Source organism: Zea mays, chromosome 8 (assembly GCF_902167145.1).
Source record: "Zea mays cultivar B73 chromosome 8, Zm-B73-REFERENCE-NAM-5.0, whole genome shotgun sequence".
NCBI lineage: Eukaryota > Viridiplantae > Streptophyta > Magnoliopsida > Poales > Poaceae > Zea > Zea mays.
Window position 1 is genome coordinate 4,893,074 of NC_050103.1, and position 24,993 is coordinate 4,918,066.

General features: G+C 47.3%; 1 protein-coding gene and 1 pseudogene across 2 annotated transcripts; both read right to left on the reverse strand.

Annotated features, from left to right (window-relative positions):
* Window positions 1–223: 223 nt before the first annotated feature.
* On the reverse strand, window positions 224–20,216 carry LOC100281057 (uncharacterized). Of its 2 annotated transcripts, none has more exons than XM_008656677.4 (5): window positions 19,903–20,216; window positions 19,503–19,680; window positions 18,881–19,158; window positions 18,209–18,583; window positions 224–1,402 (listed from the first exon to the last, which is right to left on the reverse strand). In XM_008656677.4, the coding sequence occupies exons 2-5, from the start codon at window positions 19,666–19,668 to the stop codon at window positions 674–676; spliced, it is 1,548 nt and encodes a 515-aa protein (XP_008654899.1). In that variant the 5' UTR covers window positions 19,669–19,680; window positions 19,903–20,216; the 3' UTR covers window positions 224–673. The 2 variants fall into 2 exon arrangements, with proteins under 2 accessions (XP_008654899.1, NP_001358365.1); NM_001371436.1 differs by having other exon boundaries at window positions 331–1,411; window positions 19,903–20,200.
* A 1,098-nt stretch (window positions 20,217–21,314) lies between these two features.
* Window positions 21,315–22,353, reverse strand: LOC103636703 (SKP1-interacting partner 15-like; annotated as a pseudogene).
* Window positions 22,354–24,993: the final 2,640 nt, after the last annotated feature.

Genomic DNA, 24,993 nt, shown 5'->3' on the forward strand with positions numbered 1-24,993 from the left:
GCATCAGCAATCGGCGTATGCCAGCCAGAAATGCAGCATATGAAACAAACGATACATTCATAGGAAATTCTGAAATCTGTACTTACCGAACTCTTCGACAGCAGAATTCAAATGAACTACTGGAGTACAATTCTGTAGTCAAGCCGCTTGACTCAAGCGAGAGACCATCTTCACTTGTTCAAACAGATGCTATAACAAAAGAGATGCAGACAATGCAGTGGTCTCTAGTTTAATAATGTAGTCATCCACTATCATTTATAAACATGGTTCAGCTTTACAAATCTAAGGATAACCTAAAGTACATCTTTCTTTCTTTTCTTTTCTTTTGTTCATATGCCCCCACCAATTTTCCCTCTTTTTTTCGTTTTTTTAAATAGGCACCCATTAGCAACTAGACGATCAAAACGAGAAAAAAACTTAATATGTACAGCACCACAAAAAACATGTGGAGATAACTGGGAATCAGTGGTCGCACAAATGTATCTCCATTGTCCAGGCCAGTAACCCCCGTGATATAAGCTGAGGAACTCAACTACTACTCCAGTCCAATGCAAGTAAGTAAAGCCGACGAACTACTGCAAGGATGAATCTGGGAAGATACCTGCCCTCAAGCCAATGCTGCCGCTGACCACTAGAACTACAACTAAGCATGCTGGTGTTTGGTGATTCAAATTTATAGGTTGGCACAGGAGCGGTGGTGATGCAGCACTGCAGCAGCAGCGACTCCAACCACAAAAAAGGCAAAAGATATGTATGCCTTGAATCCAGCTGATGAACATCTGAATGTATTTTTGAAGCCCTTGAGGTAGCCTTGACTACTGTGGCCTTCAGGATTGGCTGCCCTAGACTGCTTGGCAGAAATGGCACTGTTTGTAGTTTTCTTCTGGTGCTCAACATCATCAGTCTTGAGATCAAGACGTCGGCCACTGTTATCTGTAAACCGCATGGTCTGGTTGATGGATACGGAACTACTTGTGACCATCCTATTAATTCCAACCTGCATTTTAATCTTGCCAGCTGCTAGTGAAATGTTAGCAGGAGATGTGGTTGCTCTGCGGCTTTGTATTGTAACTCCAGTGTCAGTATTTCCATTTGCCAGATTCGTCGTGTTATTTTCCTGGTCTGACTGCAATTCAGCATTCAGAGTTCCGTTCAAGTTGGTTGGAAGAGCATAGGATTCCATTCCCATCATGTAGTACGCTTGGTTGGTAGGAAAAGCAATACCTTCCTGGCCAGCTTGTTCCAAGAACATACTATCATAGAACTGGTCAGTACCAGGATACAACATACTGTAAAGATCCTCGGGAAGATCATCAGTTAATAGGTAGTCTGTAGCATCTGTTCCATCCTGGATAGGGCTAGCATGGCCTGGTCCAATATTCCGAGACACAGAACCAGGATTCTGCAAATTCTACAAGGAAAACAAATGCAAAGGGTGTTGGATCAGTAAAAACAAGCACACTATTTTTGAAAGCAGCGAATAAAAAATCTCAGTCAAAATACCAAAGAGCACGGGCAATACAACAACAGAGAAATAATTGACAATGTGCAGAAATAGAAAAGAAGTACTGATTGTTAGGGGCAAGGGAAACAGAAAGCGTAGTTATAGGTTTTGTTTAATAAATGAGAAAAAAACCAGAAATCTCTGAACATCAAACAAACTAAACTCTTCATATTTTTGCAGAGATTTATTTTATTTATTTTAGAACTTTCCAAGGAAAACAACAACATTATGCTAATCTAAGGGCTTGTTTGGCAGAGCTCGCAACACAGGTTTTACAAACAAGTGAAGTAATTCTATGTTGATTTTTTTTTTCGAAAACGCAGGAGAGCTGCGTATCATTATATTAAGAGGAAAAAAGGTGAGGATAAGAAACCTCATACAAGCCAAACTAACCCACACACCCACACACACACAGGGATAGCTAGCAGTACAATGAAATTATGACCAACTGCCCTCATGACCAAGAAAGAAGGACGCCGATTAGTGCGTTGGAGCGGAAAGGATGCTATCTAATCCACTGGCTCCAGCCCTACACCAATTGTGAGACTCCTCCTTGACCCACTTGATGACCATGGTAGAACAAGGCTGCTCCCCATTGAAGACACAACGGTTGCGGTGATTCCAAATGGCCCAAGCCCCAAGAATGATCAAAGAATTGAGGCCCTTTAACAGCCCCTTATATGTTGGATCACCCGGGACCGTGACAATTCCTTCCCACCAATCCTCAAAGGAAGAGGTCGCAAGGTTAGGAGCAAGATGCTGCAACCGGACTATCTTCAAAATCTGAAACCAAACATCACGTGAGAAGACGCAGGAAACTAGTAGATGATTTAGGGTCTCCTCCTCCTGATCACACAACGGGCAGAGTTGAGGGTGAGGCAGCCCCTTTCTTGCCAGACGGTCAGCAGTCCAGCAGCGACCATGAGCCACAAGCCACATGAAGAACTTGCATTTACCAGGCGCCCAAGCCTTCCAAATCCTCTCCCAGGGGTTAAAGGTTGTTGATCCAAAAAAGAAACCAGTGTATGCCGAATTGGTGGAATAAAGACCTGAGCTAGAGAGAAGCCAAATGTGCTTATCATCATGATCCTGATGTAACTCCCAGTGAGCGGTGAGATCCCACACTTTGAAGAAATCAGCTAGAACATTAAGGGTGATAGCACCTCGAATGTCCTGCACCCATCCCCTTGTTGTGAGAGCATTGTGCACACTCCTCTTTTTAGCCCTAGAAGAGACCGTCTTGACCAGGTGAGGGGCCAACTGACAAAGACTCTGACCATCAATCCATTTATCAGTCCAAAACAAAGTGTTTTTACCGTTGCCCACCACCGAGGAAACCGCTGCCGAGAAAAAGGCCTTCACTGAAGGGTGAGCTTTAATATCAAAGGAAGCCCAAGGCCGGTCAGGATCAGTTTTTTGCAACCAGAGCCAGCGCAGCCTAAGAGCCCAATTCATTTTTTTCAGGTCCGATATGCCCAACCCCCCAAGTTTTTTTGGTCTAGTAACCTTGCTCCAGGCTACCATACAATGACCTCCCAAAGCATTCTTCCTTCCTCTCCACAAGAAACTTCTTCTGATTTTGTCAATCGCTTTAATCACCCAAGGAGGTAAATCCATGGCCATAGTTAAGTAAATAGTCATTGACGACAAGACCGCTTGGACAAGGATCAATCTTCCAGCTTTGGTTAATAAATCAGCTTTCCAGCTGGGAAGACGACCCGCAATTTTATCAATGAACGGTTGGAGGTGCTGCTTCCCAAGCCTCTTCAAGGAAAGAGGTACCCCTAAATACTTGCAGGGGAAGCTGGCAACGGTGCAAGGCAGCAAGCTGTGAATGATATCCAGATTTTCAGCAGCACACCGGATGGGGAAGACGCTGCTCTTTGCCATATTTGTTTTAAGCCCAGAAGCCTCTCCAAAAATCCTAAGGATATCCATGGTGGTCATAACATCAGATGCCACCGGGTGAAGGAAGATTACCACATCATCAGCATAAAGAGATATACGGGAGTGGTCTGAATTTCCTGATAACGGCTCCAACAATCCCACAGCGGCTGCCTTTTTTGTTAGGTAGCACAAAACATCCATAACCAGGATGAAAAGCATTGGGGAGAGAGGATCACCCTGCCGAAGACCCCTTCTATGGAGAATTTTCTGCCCTGGCGCACCATTAAGAGGAACTTGAGAAGAAGCAGATGCAAGAAGAGTGCTGATAATATCACACCAAATTTGCCCAAAGCCCAAATGCCTCATAACTTCGAGGAGAAACGGCCATGAGACAGAATCAAACGCTTTGGTGATATCCAATTTAAGTAGTATCCTTGCACAATTTTTCTGGTGGAGCATAATGGTTGTCTGCTGAACAAGCATAAAATTGTCAAGAATGGATCTGCCCTTAATAAAAGCACTTTGATTCTGAGATACCATATTGTCAAGGTGACTAGCCAATCTATTTGCTAGAAGCTTAGTGATGAGCTTAGCAAAGGAGTGAACCAAGCTTATAGGCCGAAAATCCTTGACCTGGCAGGCATCGTCCTTCTTGGGCAAGAGAAGGATGTAGGCTGAGTTTAGCAGATCTAAATTCACCCATTTTCTGCTCCAAACAGCTGTAGCAGCAGCCATAATATCCCCTTTTATGATCTGACAGCACGTCTTATAGAATTTCCCAGTAAAACCATCCGGGCCGGGAGCCTTATTTAGAGGAAGAGATAGGACTGTTTTCCAGACTTCATCTTCAGTAAACGGACTGTCCAGCGATGTCAGATTATGGGCAGGGATGTCAAGCTGAGCCAGGTCAATGGTGTGCGCCCGGTCAGGTGAACATCCCAGCAGCTTGTGGAAGAAATCACTGATAACCTCCAACTTATCCCCATGAGATGTCTTCACCGATCCATCATCAGAAATCAGATTGCCAACAAAATTCTTGCCTTTCCGGTATTTAGCATGGAGGTGGAAAAAGGCAGTGTTGGCATCCCCTTCAGCCAACCATGAGATCCTGGAGCGACTCCGAGCCATAGAACGCTGCAGCGATGAGAGGGCCACAATGCGACCATCCAGCTGATCCACCAACCACATTTCTAACACCGACAAGGGTCTGAAATCTTGAGCAGACTGCAACTTATGCATGATCTCCCTTGCCATCCCAAGTTGAGAGGTAATATGTCCCGTCCTTTTTTGAGACCAGCTCTGAAGATGCTTGACCGTGGCACTGAATTTTTTGGAGAGGGTGACAAAAGGGCAAGGGGATGAAGAAACAGAGTTCCAAGCAACCTCCACTGTCGACAGAAAATCAGGTGCCTTTGTCCAGTGAGATTCAAAATGGAACCTCCTGCGCCCAGGAGATAAATCATGAAGCCCAAGGAGCAGAGGGCAATGGTCAGACCCGTCAGTGCTAGCACTCTGCAGAAGGCAATTAGGAAAGAGTTGTTCCCAGTCTGGCGAGCAAAACATTCTATCGAGCTTGACAAGAGTGGGTGGATCTTGACGATTAGACCAAGTGAATTTCCTTCCATGTAAAGCCAATTCCTTCACCCCCAAATCGTTGATGAGTCTTCTGAATCTGTCCATGAGGTGCCTATTAAAATTGCCAGAGCTCTTATCATCATCCTTGTAGATGAGGTTGAAGTCGCCCATTAAAATCCAAGGCCCAGGACAAGCAGATCTCACGTTGCGAAGCTCTTGCATAAACTGAATTTTGTCGCTGTTTCCTTGAGGCCCATAAACACATGTTAACCACCAAGGCTGCTGGTCACGTGGACTGAACTGAATAGTCACACTATAATGATCCACCCTAGAAGCGCTTGCCGGACCAATCTCATTACTCCAGGCCACGAGAATCCCCCCGCTAGACCCAACCGAGGGAAGGGCTAGCTTGTGCACAAAATTACTCCCAAGGGTGGTCAAAATTGTATGCAAAGAAATTACAGCCATTTTAGTTTCCTGAATACAAACCACATTAGCTTTGAAGGAGTTTATCAGATTGCGAACAGTATCCTGACGTGCCTTGGAATTTAAACCTCGGACATTCCAGCTTACAATTTTGGACGGATTCATGGGTAACTATGGTGAAAACAACCAGAGCCAAAACAAAGCAACAGGCATGAACAGCGGCTCAACACATAACCAGCCCAGGGTCTGTCCAGCCGAAGAGAGCAGCAAGCGCCTGGACATGAGACGGGGGAAGGGGCTGATCAAAAAGTCTGCTGTATTTTGCAAGGCCTCCTGACTGATGCCTTCATTCACATCGATCACCTGCAGTGCTCTCATCACCTTCTTCCTGAATCTGTTCTGACCATCACCAAAGGCAGACTGATATTCCACCCCAATACCAGCAATGCGCCTACTACGGCGTGGAGGTGCAGCAGAAGAATTATCGTTCCCCGGTCTGGCAGGAAGAGGAGCCGGTAAAATGCGATCCGCAGTCTTTATAACCATGGAACTGAAGGAAGACCCAGGATGAATAGGAGTAGCCAGTTCAGGTGTCTGCGAAGGTTCAACAGCCAGACCAATGTCCGAGATGCAGCAAGAAACAGTCCGAGGACCAGACAAGGTATCCATCCGATGCTGTTGCGACTTCCGGCCCCTTCTAAAATAAACCTTCAGAGGCATGTAGTACCGCGGTTGAGGGGGAGCTGGTGAAAACTGGGACACCGCGAGGGAAGAATCCACCCAACCCGAAGCAGGCAAATCATCAGATACAGCAGCCGTATCATCAGAGATAAATGACGTAATAACAGGATCCACCAGTGTTGGAAGCGGGGGAGACCCAGGCGCCGCCTGCTCAACAACCGAAGCAACGGAAGGAGCTGGCGCATCAACTGGTCTCTCCCGCGCAGGAACCAAAGCATCATCAGCCATTAATGCTGAGTCTGAAGAGAATGTAGGCGCATGCCCCATCAATTCTGGTGCAATAACAGGCGTGCCAGCCGCCGCATTAACACTGGCGCGCGGCAAACAAGACTGAACTGGAGGACGAGCACGCGCGGGATTTTCACACCTCAATAGCACTGGAAACGAAGCATTAGCCATTACTGCTGGCGCACTAACCGGCTCATCCAGGGATGGGATCCGAGGTGAGGGAGACACAGGCGCCGCCGGCTCAAGAACCGAAGGAACAGAGAGAGCTGGCGCATCAACTGGTGTCCCTCTCCCAGGAGCCGAGGCAATCTTGCATGCGGTAATCAATGCCCTGCCAGCCGCCGGATTGACCTGGACGCGCGGCCCCAGGCGCGCAAGAACAGATGACCGACCGGTTGAAGGCTGGGAGTTGAGACGTCGCCTCCGCTGATTCCCGGAATTGCTGCTACGATCTTCATCCTGCCTGTCCGAAGCTGGCGGTGAAGGTGGAGGAGGAGGCTGCGGAAATTGCTCCGGCGAACTCCCAGGTCTGGAAACCAGGATTGAAATAGGATAAGTCATCGTGCGTGGGTAAGACGGCCCAACGTCCACAGGCGGCTCCTCCACATGAAGATCCAAAGATGAAGGCAGATTATCCGGATCAGCACACCAAACACGCAGCCGGAAAGAAGACAAATCAACAACCTCCCCAGGACCAAGAAGCAGCTCATGAACCAGGCAGTGTCCAACGAGAAGCTGCTCAGCAGAATGAACATCCCGGAGATGAAATGGGAGGCCGCGAAGCTCAATATCCAGCAGGAAAGGCATCTCTCTTCCACCGGAGGCCAAGAACTGACGAGACCACCTCCTAATGTGCACCCGAAGAGGAGGTGCAAAGAAGGTCTGACCCTCACTGAGCATCCGATCAGCCAGCTCCACGTTGGGTAGAAGGGCGAGGAAGGTATTCGGCGCAACCAGGCGAAGGTCGAGCGCATCATCCTCAAGATCAAATTTCAGAGAGAGCGCATCAGAGACTTCCGCGGTGCGGCCAGAACACCTCAGACCCACAACGGAGATGAGAAGAGCACGCCGGAGATCATCTTCAGCCTGGGCGATCTTCCTGGTGCGCTTGATGAAACGACGTGGCGGGGAAGGGGTCCCAGAAATGGCGCGAACGTCCTCCGGAGGGGGCTGGGGCAGCTCACCCGAAGGTCCACCACGACCATCAGTACCAGCCGCACTGCTGTTCCTTCGCCGCCTATGTCCCCGGCGAGTGCGCCTGTGTCCCCCGCCACTGGATCCCGAGCCAATGCCGCCACCAGGACCAGCACCGCTGCCACCCGAATGATCTCCAGCAGCGCAGTCCGGGGGACCCATGGGAGGCAGAAGGGAGACAGGGCGCCACACCCTGGAACGCCGTGGCCTGGGAGGTGTTGTTTGCCGGCGCGGGCACACGTGAGCACGGTGCCCCAGCAGCCTACAGACGAAGCACCTCACCGGCCGACGACACACCACCGCGCGATGAGAGGGGGAGAAGCAATTGAAACACTTCCCACGCAGGTCGGCAGGGACGGGCCTGTGCAGAGGCACCAGCGGGCGAGGACGACGCCAGCGAGCACGACGATCGACCACCGTCACCCAGCCATCACCAGCAACGGGGGGAGTGGCGAGGGGGGTGGAGGAAGAGGAGACCAGCACATCCTTGTAAGAAGGCAGCCGACCCTCATGAATGCCACCATCATCACCCCAACGCTGGGCCTTGGAACGGCCAGCAGGCAACGAGGTCGGAGAGAGGGAGGGGGAGGGGGAACCCGACGTTGGGGAGGGGAGGATTGTGGCTGCCGGGCCTGGAGCAGACGTCGGCGTGGGGCTGTGGCTGGTTTGAGCGCCGGGAAGAAGGGGTGGAGGGGGGCAGAGGGGCGGGAGACACATCTTTCACCCTTCGCTTCTTGAGAGGGACACCAGTTGATGCGCCAGCTCTCTCTGTTCCTTCGGTTCTTGAGCCGGCGGCGCCTGTGTCTCCCTCACCTCGGATCCCATCCCTGGATGAGCCGGTTAGTGCGCCAGCAGTAATGGCTAATGCTTCGTTTCCAGTGCTATTGAGGTGTGAAAATCCCGCGCGTGCTCGTCCTCCAGTTCAGTCTTGTTTGCCGCGCGCCAGTGTTAATGCGGCGGCTGGCACGCCTGTTATTGCACCAGAATTGATGGGGCATGCGCCTACATTCTCTTCAGACTCAGCATTAATGGTTGATGATGCTTTGGTTCCTGCGCGGGAGAGACCAGTTGATGCGCCAGCTCCTTCCGTTGCTTCGGTTGTTGAGCAGGCGGCGCCTGGGTCTCCCCCGCTTCCAACACTGGTGGATCCTGTTATTACGTCATTTATCTCTGATGATCCGGCTGCTGTATCTGATGATTTGCCTGCTTCGGGTTGGGTGGATTCTTCCCTCGCGGTGGCTGGTTTGAGTGCCAGGAAGAAGGGGTAGAATTCTATGTTGATTCAGTAAAGTGGTTCTCTGAATTCTGAAATGAACTAATAGACTAGGAGCTGAAAAAGTAGCCTTTTGCCTATAGTTTATCTTAGAGAATCCACTTCCTGGCACATAATTACTTCTCTCAGAGAATCAAGAGCAGGAAGAGCTTGATGCACTCATATCAACCTTAATCCATGGATCAAGGTGGAACTTGCAATGAGCCAAGTTGCAACAAGTGCATCCAAACAAGGCCTAAGATAGTTCTACCAAACAGGGCGTCAACTATAAAAAACAAATCCAAATTTGGGGTGCCCCACGGCATACTAGATATTGGTGTCCCTAGTCCCTACTCTTTTACTAGCCCATCAGTGATTATAAACTTGCAATGAGACAACTGGAGGTTTAGTGCTAAGACAAAGTAGGGCCTGATGTAATGTAGAAAACATTGTTACATAGAAGCATTGATTGTTTTTATGGAAGCAAGTGATGTAGTAATTGGTATCCACATGTTGGCAGACTTCTTCTGTGTTCCTATGGCAGAAGTGCTTTGATGCAAACCTTACTCAGCGCGACTAAAAAGAGACCGAAATATTGGTCCCGACCGAGAAAGAAAATCCTCGAACCCTGCCCGTCATCACTAACAGGCCGTTGTCAACTGTTCACTCTACAACAGCCCAACCGGAGGGTGGCGCATAGGACATCGTAACCCGAAATCGATGAGGCACAACGAGAGGATTTTTTTAACTAAGCCAAAAAATTTGTTCCCGAGGTACCTTCTTGGTACCTAAAGTATCCATACTTTTGTCGTACCTTCTTGGTAACTAAAGTACTAAAATGTAGATCTAGGTCCATAAACATACCAAGTGTGAAACTCAAGGTCCAAGCCATTGTAATCATTAAGTAATATAGTTGAGACTGGGGATGGACCGGAGATTGCCTCATTGCCAATTGCTGGATATCAAGTCTGCAACAGAGGGGAAGAGAGATGGCTATGTTGGCATGCCACGTAGACAGCTATGAAATGAGCAGGGAAATTTGGTGTCAAGTGGCGCATTAGTAAGTTTAAGGATCCCACATTTACATTTTATAAGTTTTTTAGGGACATGTTTGAACACATTGGGAGAAGCTTATGGACTGTGTAACACCCGGGTTTTAGGGGTCCAAAGCCCGGGCGTAAACATAATCACCAGGTGTGCTGGGACCAAGTCTCACACATATGATGAATCATGGCACAGAATCGAATGTCACATCTTTACTATATAATCGGAGTTTTGTACAAAATAAACAAATAATTACATTATATGGAGACAACGGTCCAGCAACCCAAAGTTGACTGGGAGACGACGACCTAGACCACTCACGAACAGCATCCTCCATGCGCCTCATCTTGCGGTTACCTGTTCTTGACCTGTGGGGGGTGTGAGACAGCAAGAGTGAGCTCACATACGTTCATCGCTCAACAAGTTGTGGGGAATAATGTGCATGAACTCGCCAAAGGTGGGAGCTCACGTGAAGTGTAAGGCTTACCAAAGAGGATGGTTAGAGCTGAGCATTGCTTTTAAAGTTGGTCAAAATTTTATTAGCAATTACTAAGTATAAGTAAATACCAACCCAATTAAATAGTAGAACAAAAGTAACAACCTCACCTGCGATGCAATGCATATGACAAATTGAGTTTAAGTTCCATAATTTAATCATGTGAGGGTCCGAGCTGCTCATGACCGTGAGCACGGCTAGTATACCAGTTTTACACTCTGCAGAGGTTGCGCATCTTTACCCACAAGTCATGTTACCCATCTGCCAAGGGATCGCGACTTCCCATACACCTCTACCGAGGAGGCGAGGCAGGGTAACACTACGAGGCCTTTACAAAGTTCCACTAGCTTCAGAAAACCCGCTACAGTTTATAGGAAGCTCCAATGCAGGAATCCCTTGCAGGACCGCCATCGCAGCAAAATCCTCCCGAGGGCCTCCCTACACTGACCACTCCCCTACTGCCCTTGCCCCTTTCGGGTAAGGTAGTCCTCCACTAGCTTTCTTAATTAATCAGCCAAGGGCGTCCCATTAAACCCTTGTGGTAGCACTGTTTTCCCGGGTGGTCGCTCCATGTTCCAATTAACATAATGATCTTATCATGAACGATAAATAACAACGGATAACAAAAGTATAATCATGAGTAATGTATCTTCATACCCAAAACCACATAAAGCACTAGCAAGTACTACCCAAAAAGTTCAGTGGTAACAAGGTATAAAGATAATCAAACTAGGGTAACCTATTAGGTCCCATCAAAATTAACCTATGCAGATCATTATGATTAATCAGAACATGGCTGGGTAAAAAGAAGTGATCAAGGGCACAACTTGCCTGGGACTTGAGATTTCAGGTACCAACTTGCTCTTCAGATGACACGTGTCCTCACCGCTAAACGTAGCAATACAAACAAACATGTATAGGCAAAATTAACATCACACCAAACATAACAATAAACTGCGTAATAATAATCTACGCGAAGCTACGAGACTAACGCAACTTGAACGGATCAAATCGTAATCATAGATTTTAAGTTATGAATTTCTAAAGATTTTATTGTACTTGATATGGGATTGATTAAGAGATCAATTTTATTATTATTTTCATGTAAAAACAGAGGCAATATATGATAAACAACATTTTTACAAAATTATAGAGACTGAAATGGGTCAATTTGGACCAAGTATGCATTTTATATAAATTAAACAAGTTCTAGCATTTATTTTTACACTAAAAAGTATTTTCCTAATGAATTTATCTGATTTTCTAATTATCTGGACTGAGCGCACCATTACCAGAAAGTCCAGGGGCCCTGGTGCAATAAATCCCCAGACTCAGGAAACACCCCGAGCTGGACAGCGGGTTCTAATCTATGATTCCCGAGGGGCTATTGTGCAAAATGCGCCGCGAAGGGGTACGGGGTGATATAGGCCGTCGGATTAGATATCCAAGGGCCCCGATTTACTTCTTCGATTTAATGAAACAGTGCGCGACCAGAGCCGTCGATCAAGCGATCCACGGCCGAGATTCTATGTGGACGAAGGGTATACGTGATCTAATCTAAACCGTTGCTTCGCGGATCTACGGTCAATATCCCACCGCCAATCCGATCTAACCCTAGACGCTGGATCGAAATCTAACGGTGGCCGAGCCACGCCATCCACTGGACCGTTGATTTAAAGATCGATGGAGGACGCGTCGTCAGTCATCGTCTACCCAGGCCGGCACCCAGCACGACGGCGCAGCCACCCACGGCGGTGCCATCGCCGGAGCTGGTGAATCGGCCCACCGGAGATCCAATCCTAAACACGAACAGGCGTAGAGGTAATAGAGACTGCGGCGAACACGATGGGGACGGACTTACTGACGGTTGGTAGCACAGATGCCGCTGCCCCCAGCGGTGAGTGGATTCGCGGCGGCGATATGGCTCCGGTGAGCAATTGCCGGTGACCCGAGGCCATAACCCGCCCACCAACGACGCGGAAAGCTTGCCTGCACACCGGTGATCATCCGTGACCACACAATATCCGCACAGCAACCCAGGAGGAGCGGGGCCATGGTTCGATTCGCACAACGACGAAGTTGTGGATTGGGCGCTCGGCACTATCAAGGATGCGGGGTTCGGTTTATATAGTAGAGTGGCGGGGACGAGATCGGAAACCGAGAGCCGAATTCCACGGCCAGCGCGATTTGGGGAAGAATCCGTTGCGGTCAGCAGAGGCGAGAAGAAAACGCGCGGCAGGTGCGGCCTCCATGGAGTTCGGCGTGGCGCCTGGTCAAAGCGATGTCGCGCGGGCAGAGAGCCTGAGCGCCCGAGCGACTGGGTAAACGGATAGCGGCGCGAGGATTCGTTGCTGGCATCCGGTCGCAGGTCAGCGCCGCCAGCAGCTCCGAAATTCACGGCGAAGCTCCACCATACGTGCTTGACGGTTGAAGACGAGTATTGGGTACTCGGGCCCACACGTCAGTCCACCAGGGAGCTGGCACACGCGGAGACGGCCAAAGAAGCGGCTGAGGCGGAGAGGAGTCAAGGCGGCTAGGGTTTTGGCGTGCAAGAGCTAGTGGGCTGAATTGAGGAGCCAGGCCCATTTAGGTTTCTTCCTCTTTTCTCTTTTTTTTTTCTTTTATGTTTTTCATTTCAAAGTTCAAATGGATTTAAATTGTTGGTTTGAATCTCAGACTTTCAAATATCAAATATAGTTCTAATGCTTCTTTTACTTGGTATGATATTATTTATTTGTTATTATTATTTATTCCCTTCCCGTTTATTTATTTATAGAAGGAAAAATGACTTTATTAACATTTTTTTCCTCTATTTTTTTATGCATAGCTTGAGTTCAAATTTCAAAATTTTGAATTAAACTATTTTCAAACCTCAGGTTCTAAATTTTATAATTAAATGCACAACCAAAAGTCCAATATGATGCAATGGTTTAGTTGTGTCTTAGTGAAGTTTTACTCATTTTTAAACATGATCAGTCACATGTGATGATAAATGGAGATACACACACATATATAAAAGAAACAATTTCTCCTTTTGTTCACCCTAACAATTTGGATATTACAAATCCTACCCCCCTTAACAGGAATCTCGTCCTCGAGATTTGTAAGAAAAGGAATATATGAAGAATGGTTTGCAATTTAGCTTTTAGTTTCTAATTAGTTCAAAAATCAAGAACCTTTTTTTTTATATTATTAGTGAGTGATTAGGAGAGCATGGGTATATATGAGTATAGCCACTTTTATATGCAGGATAAAAGATATCTTTAAAGCATTTATAGGTTTGGGTAAGAAAGGGTAGGGCTAGGAAAGACTCTATCCAAGATTGTGAATCCTGATTCCTTTGAAGATCTATCTTGAATCTTATCCTTCCTTGATTTGATGAGGTCGATCATCTTCGATCTTCGTTCTTGAAGTATTTATCCGAATTAGGGGTACGTAGTTAGGATACTTGTAGGTAAGGACAGATGGTTAACAGGTTGGTGGCATAAGATAAGTGCATTATGACAACATCTAAGATGGGATGGATGGTCACCATGAATATGCGGGTAAGTTATTTGTTCATGGGTGGTTTGGTTTGATGTACTAATTTAAGTTAAAACATGGCCAGCGGGGTATAATCTATTTCACTAGTATTAACTAGTTCGTTAAGTAATTCACTTTAGATTGGACCATAGTAGATTAGATGGAGTCTAGATTAGATCGATATCATTAGATTAAACAATATCTAATTACTTTGGATTAAATCATGGTTGTTACACTAGTGTGGGGTAAATATGCTTATTAGGGCAAGATGAATCCATAGGAATAAGGTAGAATCTTTTGAGGTCAGTCAGATAAGATAAAAATCTTTTCAAGATGAGTCTACTAAGGTAATGGAGTATCTTTCAAGATAAGATAAATCTATTAAGCTAGATATATTCCAATGAAGATAATCTAGGTTGTCTTAATTATCTCATAAACCCTTTTTTTTGCCTAGGTGTATATGCAGATGTAATTATGGATATTACTCCACAACCCATCACACTCAATCAAAGATCCAAATCAGACAAGTATCATAAGAACAAACATTCAAGTTCATAGAGATAAAATTAGTTTTGTTTTTGTTCCTAAGATTAGGTCTCCTATTCCTGAAAGTCACTTTAGGCACAGGATTTCAAAGTGTGAAATCCACTTTTGTCTTTTAGAAAGAAAAAATAAGAATAATCAGAGTAAAGCGGAAATATATGAGAAAAGATTAAGATAAGTTTAGAAAGAATCAGAGTAGCAGAGGTAAGTAGACAATGGTTGTCCGGTTCTATCTAGGTTTCGTCCTACAGTCAACATTCCTCTGATACCACTTCTGTAACACCCGGGTTTTAGGGGTCCAAAGCCCGGGCGTAAACATAATCACCAGGTGTGCTGGGACCAAGTCTCACACATATGATGAATCATGGCACAGAATCGAATGTCACATCTTTACTATATAATCGAAGTTTTGTACAAAATAAACAAATAATTACATTATATGGAGACAACGGTCCAGCAACCCAAAGTTGACTGGGAGACGACGACCTAGACCACTCACGAACAGCATCCTCCATGCGCCTCATCTTGCGGTTACCTGTTCTTGACCTGTGGGGGGTGTGAGACAGCAAGAGTGAGCTCACATACGTTCATCGCTCAACAAGTTGTGGGGAATAATGTGCATGAACTCGCCAAAGGTGGGAGCTCACGTGAAGTGTAAGGCTTACCAAAGAGGATGGTTAGAGCTGAGCATTGCTTTTAAAGTTGGTCAAAATTTTATTAGCAATTACTAAGTATAAGTAAATACCAACCCAATTAAATAGTAGAACAAAAGTAACAACCTCACCTGCGATGCAATGCATATGACAAATTGAGTTTAAGTTCCATAATTTAATCATGTGAGGGTCCGAGCTGCTCATGACCGTGAGCACGGCTAGTATACCAGTTTTACACTCTGCAGAGGTTGCGCATCTTTACCCACAAGTCATGTTACCCATCTGCCAAGGGATCGCGACTTCCCATACACCTCTACCGAGGAGGCGAGGCAGGGTAACACTACGAGGCCTTTACAAAGTTCCACTAGCTTCAGAAAACCCGCTACAGTTTATAGGAAGCTCCAATGCAGGAATCCCTTGCAGGACCGCCATCGCAGCAAAATCCTCCCGAGGGCCTCCCTACACTGACCACTCCCCTACTGCCCTTGCCCCTTTCGGGTAAGGTAGTCCTCCACTAGCTTTCCTAATTAATCAGCCAAGGGCGTCCCATTAAACCCTTGTGGTAGCACTGTTTTCCCGGGTGGTCGCTCCATGTTCCAATTAACATAATGATCTTATCATGAACGATAAATAACAACGGATAACAAAAGTATAATCATGAGTAATGTATCTTCATACCCAAAACCACATAAAGCACTAGCAAGTACTACCCAAAAAGTTCAGTGGTAACAAGGTATAAAGATAATCAAACTAGGGTAACCTATTAGGTCCCATCAAAATTAACCTATGCAGATCATTATGATTAATCAGAACATGGCTGGGTAAAAAGAAGTGATCAAGGGCACAACTTGCCTGGGACTTGAGATTTCAGGTACCAACTTGCTCTTCAGATGACACGTGTCCTCACCGCTAAACGTAGCAATACAAACAAACATGTATAGGCAAAATTAACATCACACCAAACATAACAATAAACTGCGTAATAATAATCTACGCGAAGCTACGAGACTAACGCAACTTGAACGGATCAAATCGTAATCATAGATTTTAAGTTATGAATTTCTAAAGATTTTATTGTACTTGATATGGGATTGATTAAGAGATCAATTTTATTATTATTTTCATGTAAAAACAGAGGCAATATATGATAAACAACATTTTTACAAAATTATAGAGACTGAAATGGGTCAATTTGGACCAAGTATGCATTTTATATAAATTAAACAAGTTCTAGCATTTATTTTTACACTAAAAAGTATTTTCCTAATGAATTTATCTGATTTTCTAATTATCTGGACTGAGCGCACCATTACCAGAAAGTCCAGGGGCCCTGGTGCAATAAATCCCCAGACTCAGGAAACACCCCGAGCTGGACAGCGGGTTCTAATCTATGATTCCCGAGGGGCTATTGTGCAAAATGCGCCGCGAAGGGGTACGGGGTGATATAGGCCGTCGGATTAGATATCCAAGGGCCCCGATTTACTTCTTCGATTTAATGAAACAGTGCGCGACCAGAGCCGTCGATCAAGCGATCCACGGCCGAGATTCTATGTGGACGAAGGGTATACGTGATCTAATCTAAACCGTTGCTTCGCGGATCTACGGTCAATATCCCACCGCCAATCCGATCTAACCCTAGACGCTGGATCGAAATCTAACGGTGGCCGAGCCACGCCATCCACTGGACCGTTGATTTAAAGATCGATGGAGGACGCGTCGTCAGTCATCGTCTACCCAGGCCGGCACCCAGCACGACGGCGCAGCCACCCACGGCGGTGCCATCGCCGGAGCTGGTGAATCGGCCCACCGGAGATCCAATCCTAAACACGAACAGGCGTAGAGGTAATAGAGACTGCGGCGAACACGATGGGGACGGACTTACTGACGGTTGGTAGCACAGATGCCGCTGCCCCCAGCGGTGAGTGGATTCGCGGCGGCGATATGGCTCCGGTGAGCAATTGCCGGTGACCCGAGGCCATAACCCGCCCACCAACGACGCGGAAAGCTTGCCTGCACACCGGTGATCATCCGTGACCACACAATATCCGCACAGCAACCCAGGAGGAGCGGGGCCATGGTTCGATTCGCACAACGACGAAGTTGTGGATTGGGCGCTCGGCACTATCAAGGATGCGGGGTTCGGTTTATATAGTAGAGTGGCGGGGACGAGATCGAAAACCGAGAGCCGAATTCCACGGCCAGCGCGATTTGGGGAAGAATCCGTTGCGGTCAGCAGAGGCGAGAAGAAAACGCGCGGCAGGTGCGGCCTCCATGGAGTTCGGCGTGGCGCCTGGTCAAAGCGATGTCGCGCGGGCAGAGAGCCTGAGCGCCCGAGCGACTGGGTAAACGGATAGCGGCGCGAGGATTCGTTGCTGGCATCCGGTCGCAGGTCAGCGCCGCCAGCAGCTCCGAAATTCACGGCGAAGCTCCACCATACGTGCTTGACGGTTGAAGACGAGTATTGGGTACTCGGGCCCACACGTCAGTCCACCAGGGAGCTGGCACACGCGGAGACGGCCAAAGAAGCGGCTGAGGCGGAGAGGAGTCAAGGCGGCTAGGGTTTTGGCGTGCAAGAGCTAGTGGGCTGAATTGAGGAGCCAGGCCCATTTAGGTTTCTTCCTCTTTTCTCTTTTTTTTTTCTTTTATGTTTTTCATTTCAAAGTTCAAATGGATTTAAATTGTTGGTTTGAATCTCAGACTTTCAAATATCAAATATAGTTCTAATGCTTCTTTTACTTGGTATGATATTATTTATTTGTTATTATTATTTATTCCCTTCCCGTTTATTTATTTATAGAAGGAAAAATGACTTTATTAACATTTTTTTCCTCTATTTTTTTATGCATAGCTTGAGTTCAAATTTCAAAATTTTGAATTAAACTATTTTCAAACCTCAGGTTCTAAATTTTATAATTAAATGCACAACCAAAAGTCCAATATGATGCAATGGTTTAGTTGTGTCTTAGTGAAGTTTTACTCATTTTTAAACATGATCAGTCACATGTGATGATAAATGGAGATACACACACATATATAAAAGAAACAATTTCTCCTTTTGTTCACCCTAACAATTTGGATATTACAGACTGCCAGTGTGATTTACTCAAAGAAGTCTAAAACTACTGTGAGCCTCAGAAACTTACGGACGATTCAGCATATTGGTCAGTCAGAGACACATCAGCAGAACGAGTATCAGCTACAAGGTTAAATGAAGGTGAAGGATCCAACAGTTCTTCCAGCCATACTTCCAGTTCTTTACCACCGTTTGGAGGTGATGAATCAGGAGTGATAGGTTCCTGACCAACATCATTAGATAGTTCATCACTGCCAACTGGTGTAGCAGCACGATTAGATTCTTCTGGACAGATAACTGTGGCAACCGCATCTTCTGGCTTTACAGTGCTGGCAACTGATGCAGCAGCAGCATCTAGTTGTTCCAGATGAGGGTACCTGTTGCCCACCTCATTATCCAGTTCCCAGTCACTTCTCTTAGTAACACGGCAGAGGACAAAAGCATCCTGCAGAAAAAGAAAAGGTACATTAGCATACTGGACCTCAACATTAGGCAACATAATATAGGATAATCATGTAGCCAAGCAACTGCAAGTTGTCTGCAAGATGGCTTGAAGGCACACCAAACAGTAAATCGGACCAGGTGCCAGCCCATGTGGCACAGCCTACCTATGACATCTACAGTAAATCCTATAACATATAAATCCAAGAAACAAGATCTAATATATACCCTTCAAGATACAATTCTCTGAAACCATTATTATATAACTCAGAAACATGTACTACAATCAACATTGCAATACCTTCATATCAGGGCTGACTTTACATTCGTTCTCATCTATGTAATACTCATGCATAATCCACTCAGTGCGTCTGCCAGAGGGAGGCCGACCCTCATGAAAGACTAAAGTCTTCTTTGTTCCTAGAGTTCGCTTCTTCAGCTTTATGGCTCGGTCCTTCCCAGTTGATTTCCAGTAACCAGCGAGTGTTGCCCTGTTTGACCTAGAGCCAGTAGGGTACTTCCTGTCACGAGAGGCAAAGAAATGCCACTTGTTGTCCTCGATTGGAAGATTGCACTTTGCTGCGAATACCATCAGAAGTCAGAAGATCAGGATATGAGCCATGCAATAAGAGAGAAAATTTGAATTGCATTCATAAGTGGTGCAAATAGCAGAAAACTTCATACACAGAGTTAAAGAACAGATACTAGATAAAGAGGATACAGATTGACAGGCATCACTTTAATGTAAAACAAAAAATCTGCATCAGTGCTAAACATTATTTAAAAACATTTCTCGTCTACCTGTCTACGATTCACAAGATCTTATAGGACTCAACTTGTTATCACATCTAAGGCCAAACTCAATAGTTTTTTTTTTTTGGTTAATCGACCTACCAAAACTATGAAAGCATGGTTCGACCTACCAGGTAAATCCCATGGTTCATGCTTATATATATCAACCTCTGGTATAGGATCATACTCAATTTTCTGGCCAAGTATTTTCCTCTTCAGGTAGTGAGAAACAAGTTCAGTATCCGAAGGATGGAATCCAAATCCTGGTGGCAGGTGCATATCACGCAGTACTTCCATTTTACAATATATCTGCATTAACCACAAAACACAGACAAAAACACAAGCATGATCAGAACCCAAGGCATCGCGCTCTCCTCCGCGCTAAGAGAATCCACCACCGTGGACGCACCCCGCACACGCTGTGCAGTCTGCCCCGAGAGCCAGGGACGCCTAGAACAGAGAAACACAAACAGAAACACAGCACCCGAGCAGGCCACCAGCACCAGACGAATAGAGACGGGATCGGCTCACCTCTCCTGAGACTGAGAGCCGGGTGGCCGCACGGCCGATCGCGCCCGACCGGCGCCCCACGGAACCACCAGGACGGCGCCGCCGGGCGGCGGGCGGCGAGGAGGAGCCCGGAGAAGCACGGCGGAAGAGCACCACCGGGCGGTGTTCGGTCCAGCGAACGAGTCAGGACTGGGAGCGATTGCACGCCGGGTGGGGAGGAAGCGTCAGGGCTGGGCTGGCTGCTCCTGCTGGGGAGCGGAGGGGAGAGGCCGATTGGGTGGGACGGACGAAGCAGCCACAGCCAGCAAGGAAGCGAAGCGACGGGTGCGCTGCGTGCACCCGCGTTTTTAACTGCGCGCTGGCGGGACGGCGCGGCGGGGCTCGGTCGTTTGCTTAACGCGGGCGTCCTGACTCCTGGGGCCCGAGCCATTGGTCGCGGAGTGAGCTGGATGGGTTGGACGGCAGGATGCGGTAGTGAGGTCGTGTTCGTGGCCCTGCGGCTCGTTGGATCGGATCGCCAGGTGCCGCTGCTGGCTCGCTGGCTGCCAGCTGGTGAGCCGCACGGCGACTTGACTAGTTGACTTGTGTTCCTCGCCGGTCCTGGCTCGGCGCTGGGGTAGGGGGCGCTACTGTTGTCTGGACTTGATCGCCAGTCAGCTGTAGCACTGAGTGTTGTGTACCGGTGAAGGCGGCCTTGTCATGGTCCAACAATGCAATTATGCAACTAGAACAGGCCATCACGGCTGATCAGAATCTCTCTACCGATGCCCTAAGAGAAATCGGAGGCACGTCTTATCTGCGTATTCACTGGATATATGATTGTGCGTTGCTACGGAATCAATATATACATTTACAAACATGATATGATCATTTTAGAATTTGCATGATTAAGAGAGCTGGCATAATCAGATAAGGACATGAACACATATAAAATTTTATCAGTTATATTTACCAGTCATCCATGAAAATTTAAAATAGCAAAGATGTCATATGTAGAAAGCAAAAAAACAAGAAACTACCAATATACTCACTATCGGAAACTTCACACAAACAACATCATACCCCATACATCAACTTCCTTCTTCAACTCCACGTTCACTTCCTGTCTGCCATGCTAGAATTAAGAAACACCTTCAGCACAAAGCATACAAAACAAATCAAGTAATCTAAGTCATTGGGTTAGTCATTAGTGTTTACGGTACAACGAAAAACCGTGCCATCATGTTTCGTGACTTGCGCAGTAGCCATCACGACTATCGCAACACACGAGCCAAAGAGCCTGTACAATGGCCATACGCTGCAACGGCACACAAATTATTTGATCAAATATACAACATAAATTCTATACCAACAACCTCGCATAGTGGAAAACATCACATAATAAAATTAGTGTTGCGGTTTAGATCAGGTAGGACATACGGTTGCTATTTGTACTAAAATAAACTCTCTACATCACTATAGCCAGGAAGACCATCCACCCAGTCCCACTTGCCACTGCTCTCCATCACATCTTCCTCCCACATTGCAAGCTTCCCGCGCACTCGCTTACCTGCGAACCACACCTTCCCATCGCTTCCGAAAACTTTGACCTTATTGTTACCCCCGGTAGCAGCGGTCGGTATGGCGCCTCCCTGCGAGGCAGCCTCGCAAAGGCCAGTGAAGCAGCGGTACATATTGGGCGGCATGCGCCCAGCTTCCTCCCACTCCATGGTGGCCAGATCTAGGCGAAGTATTAAGACCGTGGAGCACGATGCGTCCATGGCGAAGGAGGACTTGAGCCTGCCGATCATAATGACCCAGCGGCCGCCGCCCCAGCCAGGAGCCGGGGACGCTTGAGGACCTCGAAGATGTCTCCCCACGCCGCTCACTCCACGGGCGCATAGCCCCCTGTGAGCATGGCAAGCGGGCAGGAGAAGAGCTTCCACTGGATGCGCCACGGCGTGCCGACGTCGCAGAGTGCGAAGACGGCGTCAGAGGCCAGTATGGGGCTCCGCGGCTTGGACGGCAAAGAGAGGGGATGCTTCATCACTTGGCGGATCCGGAGGGGGTGTAGGATAGCGTGGCGAGCTCGGTGAGGACGAGCACCGTGCCGGCGGGGCCGGCGAGGACGGTGTCGTGGCGCGCCTAGGCGGATCCGAGCTGGGGCAAGAGGGTCGCGTCGACAACCTCGACCTCAAGAACGCCGGCATGACGGGGATGCTCCCGCCGTCGCTCCCCTCGCTCGCGGCGCTGCGCAACCTCAGCCTCTAGGGGAACAACCTCTCTAGCACGCTCCCATCCTTTCGAGGCATGGCGTCCCTCCAGCGGCGACAGATCCGAGCTGGGGCAAGAGGGCCGTGTCGACAACCTCGACCTCAAGAACGCCGGCCTGGCGGGGACGCTTCCGCAGTCGCTCCCCTCGCTCGCGGTGCTGCGCGACCTCAGCCTCCAGGGGAACAGCCTCTCTGGAGCGCTCCCGTCCTTCCGGGGCATGGCGTCCCTCCGGCGGCGAAAATGGCAGAGGCGCGACAATCCTGAGAGGCAGAGGCGCGATGCGAAAATCCTGGCGTTCGCGGGCGGGGGGCGGGGGTAGTCTACACTCCTATCTTAATAGTTAGTAGAGATAACCATAGTGGGCTAGCCTGTTGTGCGGCACGTATTGAAACGACCTAGAAAGTCGTGCTCTTGCCAGCTGAAAGCTCTCTTGTGGGTTTTGGTGGTTTGGATGACAACCCAATTAAAGGACTAACAAGTGTGCTAAGTGTTGAACAGGTTCTTAATGCAAAGCTAACAGGGTTCAACACAAGTGAACAAGTGTGATGGTCTAAAGGCTGGATTATCTATAGATAATGGACATCACAAGTAAGATGGACATTGCTTAAGTGAGACTCGGTGTGTGTAACTCAGAGACAACCGATCAAGCCAAGGATGGAGGCAAGAAGAGCTTTAAGGTATCGAGTGCACGGGAGAAGGTTAAGGAGACTAGGAACCCAAAGCCACGGGTGAAGAAGAAGACTTGCAAAGTCAAGGTTGATCGAGTTAAGAGTTATGGTGCATCAAGGATCACTACATAAGGACATGACTTACAACCAATGAGGTAACATCTACAGTTATGTGGTGTAAGTCATAAGGTTCAAGATCAAGCTCGAGAAATGAACAAGGGAGTTGGAGCTCAGATATGTCAATCTAGATCAAGTCAAGTTGACTTAATGGTTTAGAGTCCAACATCGACCTCAAACATGCCAAATTGGGTAAAACGATGAAAAAGGGTAAGTATGTAAGGTTTGAGTGTTCAACCATGTTGCATACACCTCTTACTACAAGTTTGGTGCTTTGGTTTGCTCTCTAACTCTTTCTGTAGAGAAAGCACCATTCTGAGCTCTACTGGAGGAGAAACAGAAAAGCTAGGAGAAGAACAAGAAAGATGTAAGTTTCTAGGACTAAATCATTTGGATTATACTCTAAATGTGTTTGTTTAAGTCTCAGGAAAATCCTCCCAAAAGTTGAAGTCAAACGGAGAAAGAATGGAGGAAAAATCACTTAGTGTGTTGTTGGCTAGTGCACAGGACAGTGAATAGTAGCTGTCCGGTGCACAGGACAGTGAATAGTAACTCTGTCTGGTGCACAGGACAGTGAATAGTGACCTGTCCGGTGCACAGGACAGTGAATAGTAGCTGTGTCCGGTGCACAGGATATTGAATAGTGATCTGTCCGGTGCACATGACAGTGAATAGTAACCTGTCCGGTGCACCAACGGCTAGCTGTTCCAGAGAAGGAAACTATCAATCAGATCTGTTACTATTCACTGTCCGGTGCACCCGCAACCAGGGAAGGCTGGGAGCTTCCAAATGAAGCTCCAACGGCTCCTAGGCCCTTTGGGGCTATAAAAGGGACCCCTAGGCGCCTCAAACAAGTACACAAGTGTAGCCAACAAGTGCATACATCATTTGGATCAATTCTCTCTCTCCCTCTCTTGTGTATCTCTCTAGTTTGTGTAGAGGCGAAGTTATAAGCCTTTAGAGAGAGGGGAAGTGTTGCTGAGAGCTAGAGCAATATCTTGAGCGCATTGTTACTCTGCCGAAGTGCTATCGAGAAGATTGTAAGCATCCACGGCATCATTGTAACTGATATCAACATAGTGGAAGGCTCTATCTGTCGCACTAACAGATCTGAGCAAACGGAGGAAGGAGTTGAAATAGACTCCAAGCCAAGGTGTGGCTAACTCCAACGAGGACTAGGCAAGCATTTCAGGCTTGGCCAAACCTCGGGATAAATCCATGTGTCTGTGTGCTCTGCTCTGTGTTGTGTGCTGTTTCTCTGTCTTATTTGTTGTTTATACTTGCACTTCAATATTTATATGTGGTACAAGCTATCTTCTAAGTGCAGGGTATTTTAAGACAGGAACTTCAATTCCGCTGCAACCTACTCGAAGGGTCTTCCATTCCACTGCGATCCAGCCTTCGAGTAGAGTAAGAATTTCCAGTTATAAAGTAATAATTATTATTTGCCTATTCACCCCCCTCTAGGCGACATCTAGATCCTATTCTCGGGCATAGGGAACTTTCAATTGGTATCAAAGCTAGGCCTCTCCAGTGTGGGCTTAGCCGTCCGGAGATGACGATGTCGTCACAAGAGCTAACTCTAGAACTTCTTCTAGGCGATGGTTCTAATTATAAATCTTGGTCTGTCTCTAGAACTTTCATTGTAGCGTTCACTGTTTACTTTTGCAGACGACCATTGGCGCTATAGTCGTTGCTCCGCCTGGCACACCGGACAGTCCGGTGGTACACCGGACAGTCCGATGAATTATAGCGGAGTGGCATTTCTAGAAACCCGAAGCTGAGGAGTTTAGAGTTGATCTCCCTGGTGCACCGGACACAGTCCGGTGTGCCAGACCAGGGCTGCATTTGGTTTCCTTTTGCTCCTTTCTTTTGAACCCTATCTTGGACTTTTTATTGGTTTGTGTTGAACCTATGGCACCTGTAGAACATATAATCTAGAGCAAACTAGTTAGTCCAATTTGTTTGTGTTGGGCAATTCAACCACCAAAATTATTTAGGAAAAGGTTTGACCCTATTTCCCTTTCAATCTCCCCCTTTTGGTGATTGATGCCAACACAAACCAAAGCAAATG

Excerpts from the sequence above, each read along its gene's own strand:
- LOC100281057 (NM_001371436.1), bottom strand. The coding sequence starts at position 19,668 with ATGGAAGTACTGCGTGATATGCACCTGCCACCAGGATTTGGATTCCAT. Across the intron at positions 19,159-19,502 it reads TGAACCATGGGATTTACCTG|CAAAGTGCAATCTTCCAATC; the intron begins GTAGGTCGAACC and ends TGGTATTCGCAG. Across the intron at positions 18,584-18,880 it reads AAGTCAGCCCTGATATGAAG|GATGCTTTTGTCCTCTGCCG; the intron begins GTATTGCAATGT and ends CTTTTTCTGCAG.